At 42.6% G+C, this 26,851-nt stretch overlaps 1 protein-coding gene across 1 annotated transcript in view; it reads right to left on the reverse strand.

Moving 5' to 3' along the window:
• FAT3 (FAT atypical cadherin 3) overlaps window positions 1-26,851 on the reverse strand; it is a 425,194-nt gene that overhangs the window by 232,430 nt on the left and 165,913 nt on the right. Inside the window, exon 3 of the mRNA XM_065678787.1 lies at window positions 2,218-2,532. Within this exon, the coding sequence (XP_065534859.1) occupies window positions 2,218-2,532 (315 nt within the window). The remainder of the gene's footprint in view (window positions 1-2,217; window positions 2,533-26,851) is intronic.

The raw sequence follows: 26,851 nt of genomic DNA on the forward strand, positions 1-26,851 counted from the left end.
CTCGATTATACAGCATGCTGTGGCATTTAGGGCTACTGTGCAAAGTACTACATGAATTATTGCTGTGCTGAATTCCAGTGAGCATGCGGGGCCGGAATGCTATGAACCTCTCCTGTGTATATGCAGAAGTTGCCTGTATAAAACAACTGGAGTGTGAATTGCTGTCTTAGAGAAACTAATGCACTGCAGGGAGATCGTTGAAAGAAGCCTGGCCAGAGACCCCCAGGGGTACTTTCTAGGGAAATCCATTATGCTTTTATTCCTCAGACATCAGCATCCCATCAGGATAAAGCCACCCAATGTCAAGGCCAGGCAGGCAGAGCTTGACACACGCCAATACTTCCCAAGGGAGGTTGAAAACCTTGTGCTCACAATGGCAAACTTCCGGGACAAGGCACCGTTGTGAGCACACACTCTCTCCATCCCATCATTTTCAAAGGCAAAAATAAACCAGAAGAGGCCACCTTGCCCAGCTCTCACTGCCCTGTGTTTGTGTGGTAGAAGGGGATGCTTTATCCCCTCCATGACAAATTACAGCCAGCCACTAGCCAGGATGTTCACTGAACACAAAAGGGGCTCTTTGAAAGTTGCCCAAGCAGCGATGTTACTTATCCTAAAGCATTTAAGTTTTCAGACAGCAATTTCCACAGCAGAAAATGAAGATGAACCATCATCAGCGTTAACTGTGACAACGAAGACCGCTTTGTTACGGAAAAGTATCCCTGCAAACTGTTCCACTGGCATAACGAGCCACCCCACAGGGTGTCCTACCAGGCTAGGGTGCTGTTGGGCTGCAGTGTGCCCAGCTCTGTCCTGGTCATGGGCTCAGACTGGCTGCCATGTGAATAAGTAGAGCTGTGCTAAGCAGGCTGCTCTGCAGAGGAGCCAACAGGAGGGAAGCACAAGCATTAAAGACTGCAGAGTCCTAACTGCTACTTTGCCCAGATGGGATTTATGGGGTGGGGAGGGGGAGAAGCGATGCAGATGGAATAGCCATCTTCGGCCATTTCAAGTGCTAAAAATAAGTGAGAGATATGCCTTAGGGCTCAGCAGATTGAACACAGTGATTATACATACTCCATGATTCTTCACCTGGGCTTATGCCTGAAAAGATCCCGACCCCTTCGTATGCCACACATTGCAATAGGATTGCCCAGCCAAATGTTGAAAGCCTATTTAGTTTATCATTTTCCTGCACCAAATTAAAAATGTTCCCTCTCTGATCTATTCCTTCTGGTTTTTTGCAAGTTAGAAATTTGCAGCAGATATAAATAAACTTTAAAAGACAAATCAAAACCAGGAGTGTTACAACCAGCATAAAGCTGTGTGAATCCTCTGAACTACTTTGATAAAGACCAGCTTGTTGCTGCAGAAGACCCTCTCTATTCTCTAGCTCCAGACCATGCTGAAGGGTCCCCACCAGCTAGATGAGTGAGGGACGGCTGGGTACATGCTGGAGAGAGGACCACCTGCAGCCAAGCATCCATCAGAGCATCCACAACCTTGGGCTAAGCCTACTGGAATGACTTCTTGATCAACAAAACCTCTGAGGGTACAGAGATGTGCAGAGCCAGTCTGCATGGTTGCAACGCTCCACCACCACCCAACAACTGCACTTTAACTTAAAACAAACACTGTATTTGCAACACTGCACCACAGGCTACATCCTCAGCTGTTACAAATCAATGTAAACACATAGATTTTTTTATGTTTTTTAAAGGCCACAGGAGCTTTTAGGTCATTTAAACTGCCTTTGTATAGAACAAGTTGAAGAATCACATCCAGCTACTGTAATGCAGAACCTAATTACATGTGCTGGACAACCATCATGCCACTCACTTTCAGTGGTGCTACTCTAGATTACAAAGGATGAAATACTGCTCTGTAAACTGCAACAGCTTGAATCTGCTTCTTAGCACTGCTCTGTGGACTCAGTGTAGCAGTCTCATTGCTACAGGCACAGGGAAGAGGTAACAGCCAGAAGCTATTTGGTGACCTACAGAAGAGTGATGGCTGCAGCAGCACATCATCTGCTACACAGTTCGTGTACTGAAAAGAGGATGCTTTAGACACACACAAGATGCTTTAGATACATAACTTATCAGAACACAGAGCTTTGGAAAGCAATACAACAGCAGTGGATCCCAAAGGGGAGCAAGACTGATGAATATTTAAACTGCATTTTCCCACCACCCTAAGGCAGCAAGATTGTGTTACCTGTTTTGGGATTGATTACAAAGAAGTTCTGGGGATTTCCACTTGTAATCCGGTAAGTCAGTTTTTCAGTAGTGCTGGAGTCAGGATCCTGAGCTTGGATCTGAATGACAGACACATCCTTTGGGGAGTTTTCCATGACTGCTGGGTAATAGATGGGTTCAGAGGTGAGAGGAGCGTTGTCATTCACATCCTCCACTTCAATGTAGACTTCGATGGTAGTGTAGAGTGGGACGACACCATGATCAGTCGCATACACTGTCAACCAGTAGGATCTGGTTGTCTCCCGGTCAAGAATATCTGCTGTGTAGATAACTCCTGAAGAAAAACAGCAAGCAGAGAATCTCAGGAACAGGATTAATGAAACATCACATCTATTTTGAAATGCACTCAGCATATGAAAAATATTCCAACCTCAGAAAAGGTAAAGTTGTGCAGAAAAATGAAAACAGAAACTTGAACTTGGGCATTTTTTCCTGAACCCTACTCAATGTCTCAATCCTTTGTCCCAAGAAATTTAGGGGGGTAGGCAGAAAGATGGATCTTCATAAGTGTCCTAATCTCATAGCCAATTCTTTGCTGGGACTGCAGCTGGCAGAGTAACAGAAGAAACAACATCATTTTAACCAATCAATCAATTAACCAATCATTCATTTTTTGATTTTCTAAAATCAGTCATTTTATACAAATTCTGGTGAACTTGTATAAACATCAAGGGATAAACAGAGGGGTAGCACCACTGACAACGAATTGCACGATAGAAATCGGCTTCTCTTTCCAAGTTCATGCCAGTGCCCTTGCTAAAGAAGAAAACTGGATGGCAGTTTAAAATAAATCCATTGAAGTATATAAAATAGATGGTAAATTTAATAACGAGATCATACACTGGACAATGCCAAAATCCTAGATAACAAGCAATTGAAAGCTCACATAGTAGAAGTTATTAGACCACAATTATATCCTCTTTTATCATGGAGGAAGGATGGGTTTGACCACTTTAAGTATTGGTTTCCTACCTGGTGCTATGAAATGATGAGAGAAAGTGTGTTTTTGTATAACAGAGCTGCAGAGTCGCATGGCACTCAGCACTCCATCCAAGTACCACTCCCATGCTCATACAGTTTCTGCCATGAAGGACTTCACCCACCTCATTTCTGCTTAAAGTGACGTACAAATCCATCCTCCTCTTGACATGAACACCAAAATCAGGACAGCTTTTGTACAAAAAGATACAGGGCCCTTAAGCCACAAACACCTCCTAGTAATATATGACCCGCTCTTGTTTGTGTAGTCTAAACCTTCACTGACTAGAGCACCAACCACAAATGCAGAGGACCAAATACACCAGCACCACACACACAACCATACCAGCATCAAAATAAGCAAATGCACTTTCCCACCACACACATACCAAAAATATTTTCCCACCCAAATACAGCATTATTAAACTTGGGTGATGCATTAATAAAGTGGATCTCAAGCTTGAGAAATACTAAAGACAGTTTGCAGGCTGTCAAGTCATGTCATTAGTATATGAAAACCGGTAAAGATGTTGCAGGGCAAAACGATAACACAATAAACCTGAATTTAGTTTCAGATGTTACTTGATGCTATTTCATAGAATCATGGAATCATAGAATAGTTAGGGTTGGAAAGGACCTCAAGATCATCCAGTTCCAACCCCCTGCCATGGGCAGGGACATCTCACACTAAACCATGTCACCATCACCCAAAGCTTCTTCCAACCTGGCCTTGAACACTGCCAGGGACGGAGCATTCACAACCTCCTTGGGCAACCCATTCCAGTGTCTCACGACCCTAACAGGAAAGAATTTCCTCCTTATATCCAATCTAAACTTCCCCTGTTTAAGTTTTAACCCGTTACCCCTTGTCCTGTCACTACAGTCCCTGACGAAGAGTCCCTCCCCAGCATCCCTATAGGCCCCCTTCAGGTACTGGAAGGCTGCTATGAGGTCTCCACGCAGCCTTCTCTTCTCCAGGCTGAACAGCCCCAACTTTCCAAGCCTGTCTTCATACGGGAGGTGCTCCAGTCCCCTGATCATCCTCGTGGCCCTCCTCTGGACTTGTTCCAGCAGTTCCATGTCCTTTTTATGTTGAGGACACCAGAACTGCACACAATGCTCCAGGTGAGGTCTCCCAAGAGCAGAGTAGAGGGGCAGGATCACCTCCTTCGACCTGCTGGTCACGCTCCTTTTGATGCAGCCCAAGATACGGTTGGCTTTCTGGGCTGCAAATGCTATTTAAAACAGCATTATCAGTTAATCACTGAGGAAAGAGGTGCTCTAAGATCAGTGCTAATAAGGGATGTGTGTGCCTTTTTGGCTCTGGTTTGGGTTTTTTTTTCAAGCATCAGACTGTGCTGAAATTTTCTGTGATAGCATCAAGTCTTAGAAAGGCTTTCAAGACACTGGACTAGGCAGAGTGGTGCTTTAGGCAGACTTTGGGCACTGCTAAGGAGGGTGCAGGCTTCATGCTGAACCATGCTGCAGAGCACACGCTGCCAAGAAAGGATCCTCCTTGCCAGTCCTAGCAGTAGTCCTTCTTAATGGGTATGTAAAGTTCACATGTAATTTATCTGCATTATTCCTTAGCCCCAGTCTTACAAGTTATGCCTCAAATCTGGCTTCTTAGATTATACCAGCAATTAATCCCTTTATGACACTGGATTCACACAAGACCTTTGATTTAAAAATTAATTGCAAAGTCTATCCTGTGTCTTGAATAGCAGCTATGAAAATGATGGCCCTGTGCTTGCGAGACACCAGGGGAAGGGATGGATTTGACAGTTTGATAGAGCTGCTGATGTTGAACAATATGAACAGCCCTGGTGCAGGCTTCCCCAGACATTTCTCAGCAGAACACATTCTATAATGGAGTTTACAGACAAACTTACTAAATTGCTTCTGAGAAGCAGCAGCAAGAGGCGAGCGATATTAACTTTGTCCTAAGGGACTGCCACCCCTGGGGTAATACAGAGAAGCCCAGAGAGCAAGAAGGGATGCTGCATGTCCCCAGGGAATCAAGATGTTGTTCCTAATATCCCCATCCAACTCTACTCTGGGCACGCGGCAGTAAAGAACCAAGCACACAGGTACAGAGATGCCTGATGTACTTGCACTTGTTTTATAGGACATATTTATTTTATTTTATTTTATTTTTTACATATTTTTTCCAAGTTTTGGATTTTTTTATCATATTTTTTGATGCTAATTAGAACTGACAAGTATTTTCCTACCATTTAACCAACCATATAGACAGGAAAGAGAAAAGAGCAGAACCAATTGCAGCCATGTACAGGCTTAGGACTTTCTCTAGCAACATTAGATGCACATCTTTCTTGCTTACATATATTCACCCAACAAAGATGAGTGACACAGCACTGGAGGACAAAGGAAGAGTGTATTCTAAATATTCTGGTCGGCAGCAGCCTGTGCTATGTAATGACTTTCTGCAGAAACATGGGTGAAATATGCAGTGAACTGTGATGAAAATGCCTTGAAGTCCAGAAGAGAAATTTACATCGCAGGGGTGAGAAGAGCCCATAATAAATGAGACCCTGTGGAAATAAATAAATAAAGAATAACCCACATGGGCAAGGATGAGGGAAAAAAGATGAACATTAATGCTCCTACAGATGGTGATTTATTCAGGAGACAAGAAGAATTATTTTAGATCTTTAAACAAGATTTGAAATAAGTAAGGTTTTCCCCCAGTGAGAGCACAGAAGGTTTTAGCCGATTAACCTGTTTATGAAGCTGAATTTCACCAATACTGAGCTGATAATAAATCTATCTTCTGAGTCAGTTTTTCATTTTATGACTCCTGGCAACAGTTACTTTCCATTTCTGTATTTCGGAAGGAAAGGATCATTGAGCAAGTGTTAGCAACTGCCAACAGGTCTGCTACACTAGTTCTTCTTTTTAGCTTTGATTTATTAGAAGGTCCCAGAAATTAATTAATTCTTTTTTCTCAATGTGTCTTGTCATCTCACCTGTCACCACCACACAACAGCTTGATAAATACAAAGAAGGTCTTTGCTCCTTTCAGGTTTTCCGTGTGGAATCCATCCCATCGACCCAGGAACATATTCTACCATGCTCTCAAATGTCCTGCACAAAGTGTCTCCTTGCAGTCTACCCAAATATATGTCTAAAGTTAGTAGCTAAAAGAATACACATGCTCGCTGAATATTTAGCCCATCTCTCCATGTAGGTGACACCTTCCAGATGAATCACAGAATCATAGAAAGGTTTAGGTTGCAAAGGGCCTTAAGATCATCTAATTCCAACCCCATGCCAATAGGCAGGGACACCTCACCCTAGACCATGTCACCCAAAGTTCTGTCCAACCTGGCCTTGAACACTGCCAGGGATGGAGCATTTACCACTTCTTTGGGCAACCCAGTCCAGTGCTTCAGCACCCTCATAGCCTCATTATGTTGAGGACACCAAAACTGCACACAGTAGTCCAAGTGGGGTCTCACGAGAGTTTACAGATATTAACAGATACTAAAGAAACGCAGAACTTCGTTTTCAGGGCCAGGAGAGCAGAGGAAAGGAGAGACCTTTGGGAGCATCTCTATAAGGCTTTTCTTGGACAGTTTTTTTGTTGCTCTCCTCCCAGCTGCCCGCTACTTAGAAGAGAAACATGAAAAAGCCACCTGAGCTAAACAAATCAAGAAGAAACACCAGCAGAGATCCTGAAAATTCCAAAGTGATTACAACCCAAAAAATTCCAAGCTTTTGCAGATGCATTTCTGAATGAGACAGAAAAAACCAGATGTTGTCCACTGGGATGGTACACCAGAGGCACTAATGCATTTTTACATGAGGCAGCTGAAATCTGACCGAGCAGTCTGTAAACCAGCTCTTTATGTCGCCCTCAGCCAGATTTTGCTGTATCCCTGAAGGACTGAAGCCGGTGTTTCCTCAGGCACAGGGCAGCCTCAGAAATAAAGCCAGACATCAATCCAAGAAGCAGTGCCACCAGTATACTTGCCACTCCAAGTACATTTGCCCTATGTGATTTGTCAAGCACCACGTGTATCTCAAACACTGTAAGTGAAAAATAACAACAGGGTGCATTAACCTCTGATTAAAAACCTGGGCACATTTATATGTAAATTAAGTGCAGCCTTTGGGCATGGCAATGGGCCAGCAATGCAAAGGTTGCCGGCTTGTTTCTCTTAAAGACTTGTTTTCCCTCTTTCCCTGGGAAAATAATGGGATAATGTTTTCTGTATGGCACACACTGAGACACTGTATTATGAAGGGCAAATGCAAGAAAAAAAGGGAATGAGAAGCTGGTGGCTATTGAAGTGGACAAAGAATCGGCAAACTGGATTTCCCTCATTGCTTTGCCACTGACTTGCTGCACTTTTCAGGAGACCACTTCAAATGTTGTGGTCCACTCAAAAATGATTGGAAGGTGACTACAGTCACGAGAAACCCAAGAGCCTCTTAGAACAGAAAGAGATTAGCAAAAAGCATTATTTCTTTCCTCACCTCCTTTTTGTCCCCTGTTTGTTTACTTTACACATTTGACAGTACTTTGTGTATAGGTAGCATGATAGATGGACCTGCCACAGCTCTGTAAAAGGGTGTTTACTGGAGCTGTCAGCCCAGGTGTTTACATAGGTGCCCATCACCATGGATATCTGCTTCACACATACGTTCCTTCTAAAATTCAGATCACCCTTCCTGAATACTCTCAACAGCAGAAACATTGAAAGGAGTTTAATTCTGTTTAATCTTTCTCAAGGCAAGATTAAAAGACAACTTGGTGGTCTGTAAGAAGCTGGACATGGAAAGGACAGAATGGAGTAACAAGGCTCTTTAACCTAGTTGAGAAAAGCAAATCGAGGTCTGATGGCTGGGAGTCAATGGCAGAAAAAGGAGAGTGCAAATACGCAACGCAGAGGACATCTGACAGCAGCAACTCCTTGCCAGGGATGGGCCACAATCTCCCATCATTTGGCATCTTAGTACTGATAAGACAATATAACCTATTCTTCCACCCAAGTTATTGGCCTACATACAAAAAACATATTGGAGCATATGGTTTTCCTGAGTGATTCAGTAGACTTTTAGAACTTGCTGGTGTAAGTAGTCATACTCTCAACAAATGATGAGCAAGATGTGGGAAATTCCTGCACAGACAGAAACAGGACTGACTTGAAACTATCTGCTACTCTTTCAGAAACTTCTATCACACAGAAGTACCACTGGAAATCCCTCAATTACCTCCTTTTCAGAATACTGCAGTGGTTTTGCAGAGGAACATCTTCCTGAATACCATCAGTTCAGTTGTTCAGAGCCTCAATTACAAGATGATGATTGTTCTTATGCCTTTTCAGGAATATGAGTTAATTGCACAAACCTGCATCCTCAGATTGGGAAATCAGGAAAGGCCAGGTAAGGTGAATGGTCCCTTATTCCCAGAGCCTGATAGAAAGGACAGGAGGGGTGGGTGGCAGCGAAGGCAGAACCTGTTCTCAGCACAATCTGCAGTGCAGGATGGAGGTGACACCCCAGAAGTTCCCAGCTGCCAGAGTGCAGCATGACCCTTCCCATCCAAAGCTAGATGCTCACTAGTGGGCCTGCAATGCTTAGTGGTAATTGTAGCTATTAAAACATATAATCTCTAAGGTGACTGAGGACTAAAGGTGATGGATGCACCTTCCTGACTCCAGCCCCAGTGCACCTACAAAGTCACCCTCAATATGTGCAAGGGCCATGTCATGCAAAGTGCTACAAAAACACATTTCCTGAGCCCTCAATCTGCCTCCCCCTCTTCCAGCTTCAAAACAAAGGAACTCAGTGAAAAACAGCTACATATAGAAGCTGGTTTGTCCCCAAATTAAAACGACAGGAATGAGGCAACCAGAAATGCCTACTGACAGCAAAGTACTTGGGGCTCTGTTTCATCCCTTAAAGGGAGAAAAGAAAAAAATCACTGATTCCAAAATGCTACTACTTATTCATGAGCATCATCAAAGACTGGGAGTCTCGTGGCAGTAAACAAACCACCTTCCTTGTCACCAAGCCATCAGCCGAAGTTCCTTGCATGGCCTTGCTGGAGAAACAGTAATAAATAAATGCAGTTTTAGAAGAAAACTGTTGAATAATGACATTTTATGCAAAATTTGCTGGTCTAAAATACAGAGGGGGAAAGAAGAAGCTTCCACACCTCATCCAGCTGCAACAAGATGAAGGCTTTACATCCACCAACCCGTGCTCCTGCCCCTGACCTCCAGACGGATCCTGCCCCTTACATGTCATTGTGCAGGGGGATCCTGGAGAGATTTGTGAGTGCAAATGCAGTTGTTTGAGCTAATCCAGATTCCTTGCACTGAGCAAAGGCATTATTGTTGAAGGACACTTAGCAGACAGCTATCATAGGCAGGAAAAGTTTAAAAATGCTGCAAGCCCATTATTCATCAAACCAATGAACGTAAAATCAACCAAAACGCTATGATTTGTAGACAGGAATTTCACACTCTATTAAGGAAGAAAATTTACGATTTCTGAAAGCTAACATTATGCCTAATCCATATTTTTTTTCTGTTTAGGCCCTTCACATCGAATGGCTCTGTATATAAACCATCTATACATATTGTGTATAACAGCAGAGTGCTCACCCCTTTCAGGAGATATTCATTTTGTTATTTCCATTAAGGATAAACTGTAAATATAACCCACAGGATGAAACAGTTTCAGTGTAACGAACACATGAACCTGAGCACCAATGCCAGACTGATTCAGCACAATGGGGCCACCGAAGCCAGTGGGAATCAGAATAAATCAGACATTATATTCACCCCCTTTTTAAGCCTTCTCGAGCCATGAATCACCAGTGCCAGTTGAATACGGACAGCGGTATCACATCAGCCACAAACTCAACTGGAGCATGAAGGAGACTTATCGCTCATCCCCCCCACTGCTCACAGCCAGCAGCTTTGAAAATCAGGCTCCTTACTCTGGTGATTAAATGCTACTTCAGCGCCTTCATTTAGGGTCCCCCATTGTGCAAAGTGTGGCCTCCCGTTTTTATTTTATTGCACAAATTTCGTAGGCTTTAATGCATATTAAAACACAAACCCGGCTCCTATTGAAGCGAATGGAAATATCCCCATTGACTTAAAGGGAGATTAGATCATGCCCAGGAATGAGTCCAAAAGCAATATTAACTTTGTGAGGCTATACATACCTAGAACTTCCTAATATTCTTTTGTGTGGTTCAAGTATAAAACATACATAATAAACCATGCTGGTCAAACAAGACAGGCAACAATCCTTTCGAGGGCTTACATTTTAATTTTCTCTTTTTTTACTGATGTTCTGAATGTACAAATTTGAGGTAATAAATTGCTACCTCAAAATGCAGTTTCTGCAGTGAATATTTTATCTGAGTTCCCAGAGCAGTAAAATAGAATTAGAAAGCCAGTCCTCAGCAGTGCCATCTCCACTGACATTGGATTACCCTGCAAATATACCTTTTACCATGCTATTACACACAATATCATCAACATCACGCCCAGCCAGGATTATGACAAGGACATTCAACATGTCAGTAAATGTAATATATCCTCATGTTATCAATAAGTGGGTAGATAATGTGCAGTTTATAACTCTTACTGGACATGACATGCCACCATGTGTTTCAGGGACAGTCTCAAGTGTGGGCTCTTTCCAAAGGAGGGACCACCACTGCTGTGGTGCACACAACACTGACTGTACAGAGAGGCTGTAAATCACTTCTGTTTACAGAGGAAACCACCAACATGCAATGGTTTATACCAAGCCTGGCTGGTTGGTCTGAAATCCAGTTCAGGTACGTATAGAAACTTTCTCTGAAGTCTCGGGCCAGCCAACAGCCCAGCCGAAGTCTGCGATACTCAAGTGACTTGGATACACCATACAGTTGCAGATCAGGTCTGGCAGGGGCCATTCAACCAGGTACAGCCTCACCAGCACAGCTTGCATGGGCATGACCTTGACACCAGGCTGCGGATGGTGCCCTGCCTTAGCAGGGAACCCTGGCCAGCCTGTCTCAGGCTGCAAAACACAAATGTATTTAATTCATTTACTACAGGTAGAAGGGAAGTTCAACTAATTAAATGCAATGATCAAGCTTAGGTCTGGCCAGTGCCTCCTCAAATCAAATAATTAAGAATAAATATATATGTATGTTTACAGGGTTGTTTATAATCATATATATGAATATATTAATATTTACGAATGTATCTTTTTTGTAGCTGTATGAATAACCACAAATATGGGGTGTGTATATATATATACACACATATCTATTAATGATGTGATTCAAAGGGTAGATGTTGCACACTGAATTAGCAGTGTCACCCATCACAGGGACTGGGTTTTCTCAGGGGTCTGATGGCAGCTCTCCACATGTCCTAGAGCAGACACCAAGGCTACAGAACTGCTGCCACGAGGGCAGGCTTCCTAGAAAAGCAGGATTTTAATGGCACTGAAATACAGGCACATCTCAGATTAGGTGCTTGACCTTCTAGGTTACTTACATTTTGAGTTCTGAGATGACATTCTCTCTTTTTTACCTTCACACGACTTAAATTCAGTGCTACTGATTTCCTTTGCTTGCTTTATTTGGTGTAGAGGGAGAGGGAGAAGGCTTACAACTTGCCCTCAAAATGAGCTATCACTTAAATACAGCATCTTTCAAGGTCACTTACACATCAATTTCAGAGAAATTTTCCAAACATATCATCAAGACACTGAAACGGAGGCTTAGTCAAATAAATTCTCTATCTTCTTCCATTTATGAATTAAATGAAATAAGATATGTCAACATTTTTACCTGACTAGGCTTTATTACAGTTTCTGTATCTTCCATCACATCCCTCTACTTATTTAAAGAAATATCCATATCCATCTTCCTTTAATATTTTCTTTTGCTTGGGTGTTGAAAAAAAGAGCAATCTTATATGGATAAACAAATAACCTGCAATGGTCAGCTCTGGATGAACCAAATTGCCTTCAAAAGCACAAGTCCCATAAAGAGAGCCTCTCATTTATGAATAATCTCTTTCACAGCTTAACTCACTCCATCACTGCCAAACAATACAATAAAACCCTGCAGTAAAACCAGGCTGAGAGGAGCCATGAAGCTCCAGGAATGACTAAACCACTGCCATGTACTGTTTCCTACTCACTACAAGTGCCTGAGAACAATGGGACAATGCATGAGACACTGCTCTGATCAATGGCATGTGCTATCAACCTGCATGGCTTGAGCCATGCCATTCAACTTTTATGAAAGGGGATGCTGCTGTTGTCCCTTCAATGGTAGTAGGTCCACCTTGCTCTTCGGTCTCAGAGACACAGCAAAATAAGATGCCTATTTATGGGATGAACCTTGTGCCATTCACTGGACATGAGCAGGATCAACTTTTTAGCCAAAGGAGCAAGGAAAACAAATGAAAAGTGCATTTTTGCAACTGTGGCAAGTGCTGTGCAAAATTCAGACAACTCAAGCTTTTATAAACGCTTTCAGGAAGATCTACTGTGGGAACACATGCTTAATGCAACACAGAAGAACAACAGTTGATGGTATAATTTCACTCTATTGATTGCTCATTTATTTACCTTTTTTAAAGCAGTTACAGCTACTGGTTTTGCAGCCACACATGAATTACAAACTGTGAATTCTCTTCAATAAACTTCTCCGTATGCATTTATCCCTCTGTATCTGTTTGTCCCTACAGCAAACGAGTTCTGCCCTGTTTTCTGAGCACCACCAGGATTACAAAACTCTGGCATTCGTTGTGCTCACCTCTGCAGCCTTCCCATCCAAACCGAACATAGGGATGGCATCAGCAGAAATCCTCACGTTGGTAGCTCCAGTGATGAAGGCTGTTAAACCTCCATAATAACCTATTTGTATGAGCCATTTTTTCTCAAAGGGTCTGGCCCAGTGTAACCCAGATTTTCTGTACAACCTCTTTAGTAGATTAATAGAGACCAAAGCCAGACCTATGTGTCCTCTGTGAGGAGCAGTGAGAATCTGTTTTAAAAAGAAGGGTTTGCTCCTGGTTATTTTAGAAACTAGATCAAAAGTGGAGCAAAGCTGAAGCAGGAAGAAGAGATGGAGAAAAAAGGCAAAGGATGCTTAAAAGGATTATAACAGAAGTCCTGGCAAAGGGACTTCTGTTCAGAGTCCTCTTCCTTTACACGGAGCTCTGTATCTTTTGTACTGCCTACAGTATGTTTGTTTTGAGAACCCTTATACAAAATCTGTGCCAATCTGATGCAGGTGGTGGTGAGGAAGGTGAAGGGAAATGGATGAAGATCTGCAGGGAACCCTGGTTTCTGGGGGAGGCTGCCCTGGAGAGTGAGAGATCCCTCATACCAAGCAAGGCACAACATAAACAGGCACTAGCTCTTCTGATGGATCTCAGCACTGCAGTGTTTGCCTGGGATGGCTGACCAGAGCAGAAAATGAGTGTTTTTTGTCGGGAATATTCAACCTAGTAAATGTCTTTCACCTTTTAGTTACATATATTACACTGGAAATAGAGTATTGTTATATATTATACTGGAAATAGAGTCATCCTCCCTTCCCTTTGTTGCTGTTTCTTTCAGCCCACAGCAAATGAGCAACCCTATGAAAAAAGCCACATTAACCCTGAAATCTGTCTTTAACTTTCTCTCTATCCAGACATAGAACCAGAAGAACAGTAAAAAAGGAAATAATACTTTTGAAAGGGGTTTAATAGCTACACTGCACTTGAACATGAACACCGCAGGGAAGAGGGGAGTGTGATGCACAGAGACACCATCAGCGCACCATGTAACCCCTCTGCAGAGCACAGCTGTGTTTCCTCTATGTTTCCAGGTACCATGCATGACTCAGGTCTGTTTCACAAAGCATGTCAAAAAATCGGGGAAGATTTTAAAACAAGAGCTCCAAAACCAATATAAGCAGCAGAGACAATGATTTACAGTAAAGAGAGCTTACGATTTCAATCTGCCTAGCTTATTAAAAAGAAGATGGAAAGGCAACTTGATGAGAAAAATCCATGCAAAGTTCATGGGGAAATATTAGTAGGAAGTAAAGGGCTCTTTAATCTAACAAAATAAGGTGGAACAACATCTAATGATTGGGAACTGAAGCCAGGAAAAATAAAATTAGCAATCAGCTTGATACCCTTCTTTATCATTTATTTCTCTAAAGCAGGTGATTAATTCCCGGAACAATTTCTTCCTACCTCTAGACATCTGCAAATGAGGGCTACAAACTGCTGGGGGAGAAACGTTTTGTGGCTAATACAAGCTATGCTTTAGTTAGAGAAAAATCACCCAGTAAAGAGGTATAAAAGTGATATACAACAGACAGAAATACTCCAACCCTAACTATTCTACGATTCTATGATTCTATATAAAAGGGATTAATCCAAATGATCTTGGGTTTTTTTGGCTTTAAGCACTATGGATCTGTGAACACTGTCCAGCTGTTATCTTTAAGGAGCTTTCAGTGAGGAGCTTCACTGGATGGTGCTGGGCTGCTGCAGCACTGCTGACCTGCCCATCTCCACTCCTTAGTCACTGCCCATCTCCACTGCCCATCTCCACTCCTATAGTCACTCTTGTTGCCCAACAGCCTCTACGTCGCCATCCCCATGAAGGTGAGGAAACACACCTAATGAAGAAGCAGCTCCTGGTATCTTCTCACGTATGAAGACATGCAAGAAACCAAAAAGCCTGTTCAGGAGATGTGTGCAAGGCATTAGAAGAAGCACATCTGCTGTCTGTGATAACTTGTGAGCCTGGAGCAACATCCATAGGCTGAGCATCAGGAGGGATGTACCTGTACCGCAAGGGTGGCAAGCAGTGAACAGCCTGGACACCTTCTGTGCTTGAGGAGGAACTGTTCTATGATTCTATGATTACAAGAGGCTCTCAGGCAGCCAACCTCATGGCTTTGTAGAAACAATCAATAGCCCTTGTGTCAATTTGAGTGAATTTTCCAGTGGATAAGGGCTCTCCAAGCAGTATGTATTTCATCAATATTGTCCATGATGCTGTAGCAGAACCTTGCTGTTTTCAAAGGCAACACACTCTGTTTCCCTGCAAAATGCAGACTGGATGCACTAAAACCTCAAGTTTTATCTAAACCCACTTGTAGAACTCTTCATCAGGTCCAGAAAATCTTTTTCCTCTGTATCACACTGGCTTTCCATACAGGGACAAGGATAAGAAACAGTCAGCATGTCAAAAAAGAAGTGATTTGTTTTGTATCAGGACTACTGCTTTAAATTGCTGAGGAGCAAAGCATTTCCATTTTTCTTAAGTACACTTTTAGGTGTACTCTCTCTTCTCTAGAGAGGCTGAAGAAGACATCCCTTCCCTTTCATCCTTCATGCCCAGAGGGTGTAAAACCACTTCAAGCTGCTGCTTTTGCTCTGAGCAGACGTTTCAGTGGCTGCAGCAGAAAATAACACAAGAGGCTCGCCTGAAGGCCAAAATTTCATTCAAATCGCCTGTCAACGTCAAAAAGATTTGGAGCATCTCTTGCTGTTTGCTTGAGAAGCTATGGGATTTCAGTTTCCCTTGTTCAACAGGTACAAGAGCAGGTCTAGTTGCACTCCTAAGCACAAGAATAATTTTTACACCCTACACCTCTTTCACTAATGGGGAACTACCCTCCACAAGGCAAGTCCCCTTTCCATAGATGCCGAACCTCTGCAGGGAAACCAAACTGGCATCATGTTTTCACCCATGCTATCATTCCATTATTAATCAAGGAGGGCCACAACCATCTGTGCTTGGCTGGTAAGTGATGGCTGAGAAGCTGGTATCTACCAATTCATACCACAAACCACACAGCAGACTCCTGGTGCCTTCATCTGAGCCAGCAATCTAGAAGGCCACTGATGAAGTGGCCTTTAGCTGAGACCTGAACATGTAGATTCTGCAGAACGAGCAAAAGGGGCAGGACAGTCCACTCCAGTCCTTGACTACATGCTGAATTTGACTGTAGCCCTATTGAAGTAACTGCAGAGTTTAGTCTTTTGAAGCCCAAATGCGCAGGCAAAGGAGCCACCTACTAGAAATTATCAGCTTCTAAGTCACTTTTTGCACTTCACTGGCCCAAAAATCCTGCCCTCAATGTAATTCAAATACTCTCACCTTCCTTGAAAGTTAGGAGGGGGGTGTTAATGGTCTTCTTTTGTGTGGAAGACAGCAGGCTGCTCCCACAACTTTCTCTGAACCTCTTTTTCTCACCATCTATCCTAACAGTACAGATCTTTCACCAAAGACAGACGTAAGTGTTCAAAGATCCCCCACAACTAAGCTGACTCTCTCTTCTAGTATAGCAAAAATATCCACAGAAATTGCCAAGAGCAATCCTGAATGCCTCTAAGCATCTTTCTAATAGGAAGGTCTTAGAGACAGCTACAAGCTTTGAACGTGTCCTTGTTTCAGCTTAAACCATGATAGCATGGGAGTCGCCCCACTTACAGCCATATCTGTGATTGCAAATAGTAAATGAGCTAGAACTCATTTTCATGTTGGATTGTTTTCCAAACCCCCTTAAACAACCTTGTGGTAACTCCAGAAAAAACCTGCACATGATCATTAAGACAGTCAGAACTTTAATTTTCTATCTTGCAGAGAAGAAATAGAGCTGGGGTTAAAACGGCAAACTTAGCACAAACCCTGCACAGACAGACCACGGCTGTACTTCTGTTTCACTCTCCATACTGTATGTGATAATAAATCCAAGCTTCAGAGAGTATAAGGGAATATGCTGGAGTATATTGGTAGAAAGCACCATTCTTTTAATCTCAGGGAAGCATTAGTCGGACATATATCTTCAAAAATCTTCCGCTGGCAGGATACTCTTCTTCAGACAAGAAAACAGAAGGGAGTGGGAAGCTGAGATACACAAGGGACTGTGGCAAATCAGAGCAGTACATAAGAGCCTTAATGCGGACAACCCTATCATGATCACTGGGAACGGTGCCAGTGACTTGGTGGGTGCTTCCTTTTGGCTCTGAACAGAGCGAAGCAAAGAAATGTGCTCTGGCTGCTGCTCTCCAAAGTGCAGCCTTTCATGTAAGACAGAAAACTCAGCCTTTATACCATCAGTGTCTTCTGAAACATGGTACTTTGTGTCAGCTTTCCCTGCCCTGTTCCAGGAGATGTGGGTCTACCCAAAAACTGGGAAGCACAGTGGGCAGCCTGGCACCCAAGGGGTGCTGAGACATCAGCATCCACCCATATGCTCCCTTGCTTATTCGGGGCAAGGGTCTGATGCACTCAGTAACAGTAAACATTGCATTCCCCAGCTGGTGCATATGTACATGCACATAAACTGCAGCAGCTCAATTTTAGAGTGTTTTATGAAGAGGCGGACTAAGCTCCCTAAAGAGGAGGGGAAAGTCATCGTCTTGATAAAGTAAATAATGAAATGCTGCAGTACCAATATACACTCTGCGATCCCTTGAGGGAAACCACAAGCATGAGCCCTAATGAAATAAGACACAGCAAATAAGGTCTTTGCTGTGGACACAACCCTTAAGTGCTCATTATGCACTGCAGTGACTTCTATCACTTTATCACACTCATTCATCTTGGTGAAATACTGTATATACATGCAGACAGATATGGTATGTATAAAAACACATACACACCCCGCTGCAGATACATATATTCCAAATTAAAGACGGCTAAAGAAAAAGTGACTTATTTTCATTTCTGTAAATACCCAGACCATAAATGCGTAGTATGCTCTCTCTGCATGGATTGCCTTAAAAATCCATCACTGTATGCAGTTTGAAGCTTTCATAAACACTTAGCATTTGAATTTGCATTTTTGAATATTTTAGCTTTAAAAAATGCCTTTGTATTTTATGCTTTAAGTTCTTAAACACTCAGAAATACCAGCGTGGGCATTGCCTAGGGCTAATCGATAAGCTGCACTTAAGATAGAAAAAGTCTATTTGTCTATTTACCCACAATTTTGAAATGGAGATGATATTTTTCATTGTTTGAAATGCATCAGTATAAGCAAACAATAAAATTGAATTCAATTATTTATTTATAATGCAACTTTGCCGACTGTGGAAGCAATAAACCCAACCAAACAAAGCCCAGGAAATTATCCCAGATCCAAGAGCAGGAGAAAGCATGGCTCACTCTAATTGTGCTTCCTTTGCTCTTATCTTTTCAAGATCCCTTAGATTGTTTTCCAATTTTCATTTCCATTTCTTCCATTAAATGCCTCTAACCTATGAACTCCATTTACTGCCACCCATTTATCTTCTATTCTTAACTGAGACGTAACGTGTCCACTTGTCCAGCGCTGAGCACTAAAACTCTGACAGCACGCTTGATAAATGCCGGCTTCTTCAGGAAAGCTTACTTGAGAAAGTGCAATTCAAAACTCGACTCCTGAACAGGTAAGTCAGTTCCATTACACTGTTAAGTCTGTTCCATTAAACCTTATAAACATACAGTGGTGAGGACCAAAACCCCAGTAACAGACACTAATATCTTTGGGTTTATTTGCTTTTTCTGCTACAAGATGGAATTAGATTTGTTTTGACCCTGGGAGGGTATAGGGTGACAGGGCCAGTGAGAAGAAAAAACACAAGGCAGCTTTCAGCAGTTGTTTTTTTTTTACTGTCAAATAGAATAATTTCCGATGTGGTGGTCTGCAATCAAACTCCCTCCCCCAGGACTCAGGGTACAGGAGTGCTTGAAGGATGGCATTGTTTAGAAAATAGTTACACCTTATACAACATCACTTCAGAAGCTCTTGACAAACACTGATGTAACTCCCAGCAGCCAGGTGCCACTGCGTTATTTAACGGAGGGGTATCAGAGCGTCAGAAATACAGCAGAAGGGAAAGAGGAAAGCTCCAGCTAGCAAGCAGTCATTTTAATCTCACGGAGTAATGCTAAACTAAAGCAGGAGAGAACTGAACGGCAATATCTTAGCCTCTTGGAGCAGTAAAGTAAAATTAATACAGCACCCCAGGCTACCATTAAATTGTAAAACTTAAGAAAACATATTGTGGTCAGCCATTCAACCTCTAAGAATAAACAGATGAATGACTCCATGCTTATTCTAAACGACTAAATGTTTGCACCACTGATACCAAGTAAAACACAAATTTTCTGGGATCCTGAAGGTGAACATTCAAGAGGAAAATTTGTCATTCAAAATCATCATGCCAGGGTCAAGGCTGGAAAGATCCATGGCCAAAACATCTGAATGGGATGTACTCCTAGTTCATACTCCAGGGGTGTGACTGCAAATGGTGTTGACATACCCCAAACAGCTTCAACTTAAGGTAGAGGCTTGGCGTTGATAGCTGTACTAGTAAGGTCTGGGGAAGGCTACAATGAACCGCTGCACGGCAGCTGTGCCCCACAGCTGCCCAGTGGCAGCATAGACACACACTGCATAAGTGAGCACCAGGCATCTCCTTAAACACTCCCTGGGGTCAGTACAAAGTGGAAACAGGGATCCAAGGAGGCTGAGGCAGTTTAAGTAGCATCTAGAGGCAGCCAGGAACAAAAAATACTGCTCTATCCTAGGGTTGGAACTAGACTATCTTTAAGCTCCCCTCCAACCTAACCATTACTATGACAAAGAAAAAAAGGTGACAGACAAACCAGCTCTTCTCCCTGTTTTGCACTAGAGTCTCCAAGAACTTAACTAAGGAGTATTTTGCTATGTATGCATTCCATTGATGCACACAGCAACAATCAGGTATCCACATGGCTCCCAGCTGAGCAGAAAATTAAACTTTATATTGCAGCCATTTATAAACTGAACACTACACTGGAACTAACTTATGGTGTCTCACTGTGTCTGGATGTCTGATGGACACAATGACTCCCACCTAAAGACCACGTCACCATTTCCTGCATGCCCAAGTTGACTCTCGAAGGATGCATCTGGATAGTGTTGGCATGGGAAGAAGTTAGTTTAAAGAATCTCTGTTATCTGGCACTATGACGGTGCCACAGAACAGCAGCACTGACTTTGCCTTAATCTCAATTTGCAATTCCAAGAGGAACTGCTGTCAAGGTTTCTGATCCTGCATGCCACCAGTGAAGTCGCTGGGAAAACAAAAACAACCATTACTCTGGCTGGTCAGTAACTTTCAAGCAACGCACTGCGACACACAAAGCAAGGTCCCTGCGAGGGATTTGAAGGCACAACCTAATAGTAAAGCAGAGGCTGAGAATCAAGAGAGACATACATTGCTCCAAGGACAAAATGATAGGCAAAGCAGCAATGGCACTGTGAAGACATTGGCATTCCCAGCATGAATGTGCCTCAACTTGCTCACTACCAAACAAGCATCTGGTGCCATCTAATTAAAACACCAGTTCCAGGAGGTGACACCCAGCGTCATGAATCAAATGGAACATCTGCTAATTCTTACATCAGCCAGACAAAACAAGCCTAAAAAAGGCAAAACAAACAGGCACACATACACATTACCAACTTTGGCACTGACATCCCGACTACACATAAGAACTGTATGAAATTCCCACATTGTTCACCAGTGCATCTTCAGTTTCACTGATGGACTGCGCGAATTTGCTACAACACATGTTCAGCTGCTCAACGGGCAAAAATGGAGCAAGTTTGACGAAAGTGGGTAAACACACTGCAGCACGCACAGCACTGCACCGAAGAGGGGAGGCCTCCCTTGAGCTCACACAGTCTAATGGCACAGGCTATTAACTCAGATGATTAAAGGACAGGAGACTGCAGAAATCTCAATACATGCACGGCCTATAATAGCACAATGCAGGGTGTGCTTTCCCCAGTGACAAACAGATGCTTTATGTTTATTTTTGCTATAAATAATTGTGTGGGTTTTTTTTAAATAGGTATAGATAACCAGCTATTTACACAGTTTCCAGCAGAGTAGCAATATTAAGCTACTAGGTTACAGCCATTCATAAACTGAATATTTTGCTGGAATTACTTTTTACTGTCATTATTATCCAACAATCTCTACAATATGTGTTGTTACTGCAGCAGTAAAATGATTAGATTCTGAGCATTGCTGGAAATCGGTAAGTAACACCACAGAGGTGAACCCTGAGCAAAATCAAGTATTTAAGGAGAACTCCAGATGGTCTCTTATGCTGAACCCTGTGGGCTCCTGAAAACAAGAGCAGGGACACAGTTCATGGACCAGGTTCTGCCATCTTTTACACCAGCAACATTCTGTGTACATGGTTTGACCTACCAATGAGCCTCCCATGTATATGTGTAATGGCATTTCTCGAAGCACCTCATTTAATACATAATCACATTAGCCCTTTGTTTCTTCTTGACTTCCCTCTTCCCACTGCTCTTACACAAACTCGTTGCCTATCTTGCTTTGAACTTGTCTTTTTTTGGTGTAGTCTACTGAAAGACACACAGAGGTTGTGTTTAACCTGAATGAACCCTCTGGAATACAACTTGACTTCCTTGCTCTGTTACTGATTTTTAAGCAACATTTTGTATGAAAGAGGTAATCAGAAACTGAGCATAAAGACAAAAGGTATCCTGCATCAACTTCAGAGATCATTAGGTTGACCATTAGGTCAAGCTGGTGCTAAGGACAGAGATACACGAAAGCATTTTGGAAGTGCTGCAGAAGGAGAATCCTACAGTAACCTCTAATGCCCTATGTATGTTCAGCTAAATTAAAAGAGATAGGTTTGGGTATTTTTCCCCCCTATGATCGAGAGGAAAATAGGGATCTCAGGAAGGGATAATACACAAGCTGATTGCAGCAACTTGCAAATGAACTAGCAGGGGGTGTCTGGGAATAGATACCAATTTTCATTCCAACCGGAATGGAAGTTTCTATATTAAAAGGTATTATTTCTGAGCAGTCAGCACGGAAGGAGAAGCTGATGCAATAAAACATGTGAAATTTCTAAGTGATCAGTACCAGAAAGAGAAGGAAAGTAACTGAGGCTTCAGCCTTGCAAAGTATTGAGATGAGGGGGATATGGAGAAGACACAGCTGCCAAGGCAGGCGCTGAACAACACACTTCTGAGATAACAGGCACCAGCTATTCTTCGAAGCAATCGTAGCTGCCAAGAGCTACAGAGAAAAGAGTGCATTGAAGGGGACAGAGGGGTCAACTGCAGTGAATATGAAAACAAGTCAAGGCCAAGGACACGCACGACGCTTTGGGATTTGGCCAGGAGGTGATAATTTGTGGGTTTAGTCAACTGCAATCTCAGCGGAGTAGAGAGGGCAGAAATTCAACAAGAAAAGAGAGAGTTGGCAGTAGGAAGATGAAGGCAGCCAGAATACAGAGCAGGAATAAGAAGCTTGGGTAGGAGGGAAAAGGAAAAGGGGCATCTGGCAGTGGAGATATGCTTGGAGAACTGTGGATTTTTTTCTCTGTCCAGGGACACAAAGGCAGATCTGAAAGCTGAAGTGATGCCAAGAAAGAAAACAGGGTTAAGTGAGGTGGCACGAACAATAACTGAAGGAGGTCACAAGGGATTGAAGTCAAGAGCAGGAAGAATAAGGTTTGTCCATGTGGGTCTCACATGGAAGAGCAAAGAAGGTAATTTCCATCCCAAAACAACATTGGTTGCTAGTCCTGGCCAAGGGGAAGAGCTGTGCCCTCCTACTGCATCCTCCTCAGCTGGCCCTCTGAGGCCTCTGCGTGTCAGCAGTTTGGAAAAAGGCTTTTCAGAATTTCCCACAGAGCCACAGTATCCTTTCACATATTCTGTTTTAAAACCTGAACTGCATTTACACAGCACCTAGGTTAAACAAGGTATGGTATACTCTTATTGTGTCTTCCTATCCCTTCTGGTTTGAGCTCTCTCTGGCTATAAGAAGCAATTACTTTGATTTGCTGCCATCTGCACTTACTACACGGACGGAGGAGTAACAAGTACCATTCCCAAGAAGTCTATTTGCCTGAATTTCCATTAAGACTATAGCAATAACCTCTCAGCAAATGTTGCATGAAATCATAATGCCATTCACACCAACCCTAAATCTCTTATGCCCTTGCAAAAAATCCAGTTCTCAACCTCTGGTTTTAAAAGTCTGCTGTAAGGGCAGCTATAAAACTTCTCCACTGGTCTGGATAACATGTATGTGTCAACCAGATCACTGTTTACACTATATTTATTATCAACTTTGGGATACAAATTGTTATGGTATTTACAGACTGCAAAAATATGTCCTGACAGTTTACAGGGCAAAAATGTGTGCTAGGATTAGCAAAGGACAACAGCATTACAACCACAATTACAAAAAGGCTGCACTTAGTGACCCCAGCAACAAAGGAAGAGTTGGAGGGGAAATCTGTGTAATATTTTAGATCCTGAGCTAATTAAAGATCTCATTCCCCAAACAGCCAGATAGAAAACATAAGCGGTGTCTCCAGATGAAGGATTCCTATTTTGATGGTTACTGTAATGAGCACATTCCCAAAGGAAACAACCAATAAAATGCACCTCCTATCTGGAGGATGCTGAAGAGAAGTTGGACTTTTCTTAATTTTACAGCAATTCCTTATTGCATCGTATCAGCCTCCACCAAAGGTCTCCGTTCATTTCTTCTGTAATGAATTTGCAGGCTCAAAAGAAAAATACCATCCTATTTATTGTGCTAGATTTCTCCCCTTGAGTTAGGGCCAATGCAAATAAAACACTGTTTTCACATCACTGTGTGCAGTTTTAATTAAAATTTATTAACTTGAGAGAAATTATCTCCTTATCATCAACAGACACTAGAACAAAAATGCCTTTTATTGTGTTATTAAGCTGATGTTTCAGACAGAACCTTCACTACAGCTCACTGTAGCTCAACTGTCTCGTGGCAAATTAGAGTGATGTTTTCCCTCTGTCCCTGCCTTCCTTTTCATGCACATTGTGCCTCGGGCAAAAAAGATCACACTAGTGCCTTCTGTAAAATTTTATACCTACAGCCTGATGTGTCTGCTATGTAACTCACAGCTTTCCTTATGAAATTGCTGGACCACTTAGGCAAAAATTACCTATGTAATTGCTCACTTCTCATAGTAAGAAAAGCAAATACCAGGGGCGAGGCTGTGATGTGCTAAGCCCTAGACCTTGTGCACTTTGCAAGGATCTTTGCAGTCACTGTTACTGAAGTGGCAGTTGAAATTAAAAGAGCCAGAGGGAAACCACAGAAAAGTAAGAAAATCTTCTTAAAGGACTTTTAGAAAAGGAGAAAATTTAAAATGCCAACGAGTACCATGACAGGGGATCAGGTATTAGGGAATGATGGAGGTAGCTGACGAAGTAAATTGTAAATCAAGAGAACACAATACTCCAAAGTCCAAACAGGAACAGCTGAACATGTTGGCTGTATAGACAAAGATGTTACTTGAGATGATGTGATGATTTACTAGTGACCTGCCTAGCACCTTCAGTGACAAGGAGACAGAAGAAATTAAGAAAATGCCTCAGAGAACCTATTTGAGGGACTTGAATGGACGTGCTGCAGGTGTGATTACAAATGAAACTCCCTAATCCAGGATAAAAGTGATGAAGAAGATGTCACCAAAGCAAGAATCAGACTGAAGAGAGAGACACGCTGGGGAGGAGGTGAAAAAACCCACCTGAGATTTCCCAGGTTAGATGGCAGAAGAGAGCCATGGGACCAAAGGCTGGTCAGCCAGGCAAGGCAGGATGAGCCACAGCTGAAAATAAGAATAGCGAGAAACCAGCAGCGCTCTCAGTAGTGTAACTCTTTAAGTACAATTTTACATGCAGGTTTTATTCATCATGTCTCTCTTGCATGGGGTGCAAAGGAATGGGGACCACAGACAGAGATAAATACAACTATTGTGACCATTGTGACCACTTAAACGCTTTTTTTGCTTCCTAAAGGAGTAACACTGAAAAAAATAAAGGAAGAAGTGGCAAGGAGGTGAGGAGAAGTTTTTGTCTCCTTGGTGGGGAAGAGACAGGGGCTTAGTTTGCCACTGGGTAAAGCACAGTTAAGCACAAAAAGGAGAGGCTTCCCAAAGGAAGGAGGTTCACTGGGCTGAAGTAGTTAAAGAGGGAATAGAAAGATTATCAAGGAAAGCCAAGCGAGGAATCAAATTGCTTCAGTGATAAAGGACATTCAAGGTGAGAGACAGTACGCTGTAATAAGTATTTACCGTAGCGGATTGAGTGGAGCGGGATCATTTACGTGAGCTTTAAAAAGCAGTACAAACACAGCAAGCAATTACACTGCAATATATAAACCAGTGGTGCCCGTGCAAATGAGGATGCCTGACATAGTGTGCACAAGAGATACGGGCATTGCCAGGAGACTTCATAATCATTCCCTGCGGCCGGACTCTGAGGGGCCCCGAGGGTGGAACAGGGATGTCATCTCCATCATAGGCAGAAGGAAGCAATTGCTGCCCTACACAGTCCTTCCTCTGCTAATCCGCTGCACACAGATACAGAACAACAAACGCCTGAACACAGGAAAAAAAGGATGTTTTCAGTTCCTTTTCTCACCTCTTTGAAGATAACGTACAAAGTTATGCAAACACAGCGTTAGTTCAGGTTGCCGATCATGAAAATCAATCCACAGATATTTAATAGGATTTGGCAATTAGCCACATCCAGGTTCCAGTAATTTTTTATGGCTTCCCAAGCAGCTCTTAAACAATACTGCAAAAGCACAAATATTCTCAAAATCATAACCCTTCCTCCTGCAACACGGTGTGTGTCCCACTATTTATAGCTAGTACAGGCTCAAGAAGACCTCTTGGCCATGGTAAAACATCTGAGTTTGGTCTCATAGAATATGGCTAATTTCATTCATTATCTAACATCACCAGTTCTTAACTCATCTTGTCATCTTGACCAAAAAGCCCTCACCAAACTACTAGCAATCTCACCATCTATTCTGGCTGGTAGCACTCCACAACACACCAGTCCATCCCATCCCAGGTCATGTCTCTTCCATAGAGGGCACACTTCTGGTCAGGAAAGGCTGAAAGTTGACAAAGACAATCAATTCATCCTATTTAAGTAAAACCAGGAACAAAACCACAGCAACATGAGACAAAAAAAGCCCCTCTCCTCTGTATCTCTAGGCCTAGTTTGAGTTCAGGAGCTCCTGGGTTAGGGCTAAAGCTGAGGATGATCTCAGGCACTGTAGACCACAATTCTCAGTGAGGGGATGAAGTTTAGACAATTAGTACTTCTGTTATTAAAAGTCCATTATTTTTATTCCTTTTTGACAAGGCTGATCATGGAATGCAAACCAAAAGTACCCTTGATTTCATGGCATCCCTGGAAGTTTCTAAGCAAGTCTAAAAACTTCTTTTATTTCACTACTCACTTAAAGCCCTTCCTTTGGCTGCTTACTGTCTGGGAGATAAATTGGACAGCTTTATGCCTAGCTGAAAAGAAATCACATTGGTCCCAAAAGATGGACTCAAAGTGACGATTCCTCAACCCTTGTTGATTGCCCCTTTCCAAGCGCCAGCTGAATTGTGGCTGTACAGTTGTGCTGGAGCCTGTTGCAAGTGATTGCCTGTCAGAGTTGCTCCAGAGGTGTGCAGCTCTTCGCCTTCACTGCCTGCCTCCCAGCAGCATCTCC

The sequence above is a fragment of the Lathamus discolor genome, chromosome 4 (assembly GCF_037157495.1).
Source record: "Lathamus discolor isolate bLatDis1 chromosome 4, bLatDis1.hap1, whole genome shotgun sequence".
NCBI lineage: Eukaryota > Metazoa > Chordata > Aves > Psittaciformes > Psittacidae > Lathamus > Lathamus discolor.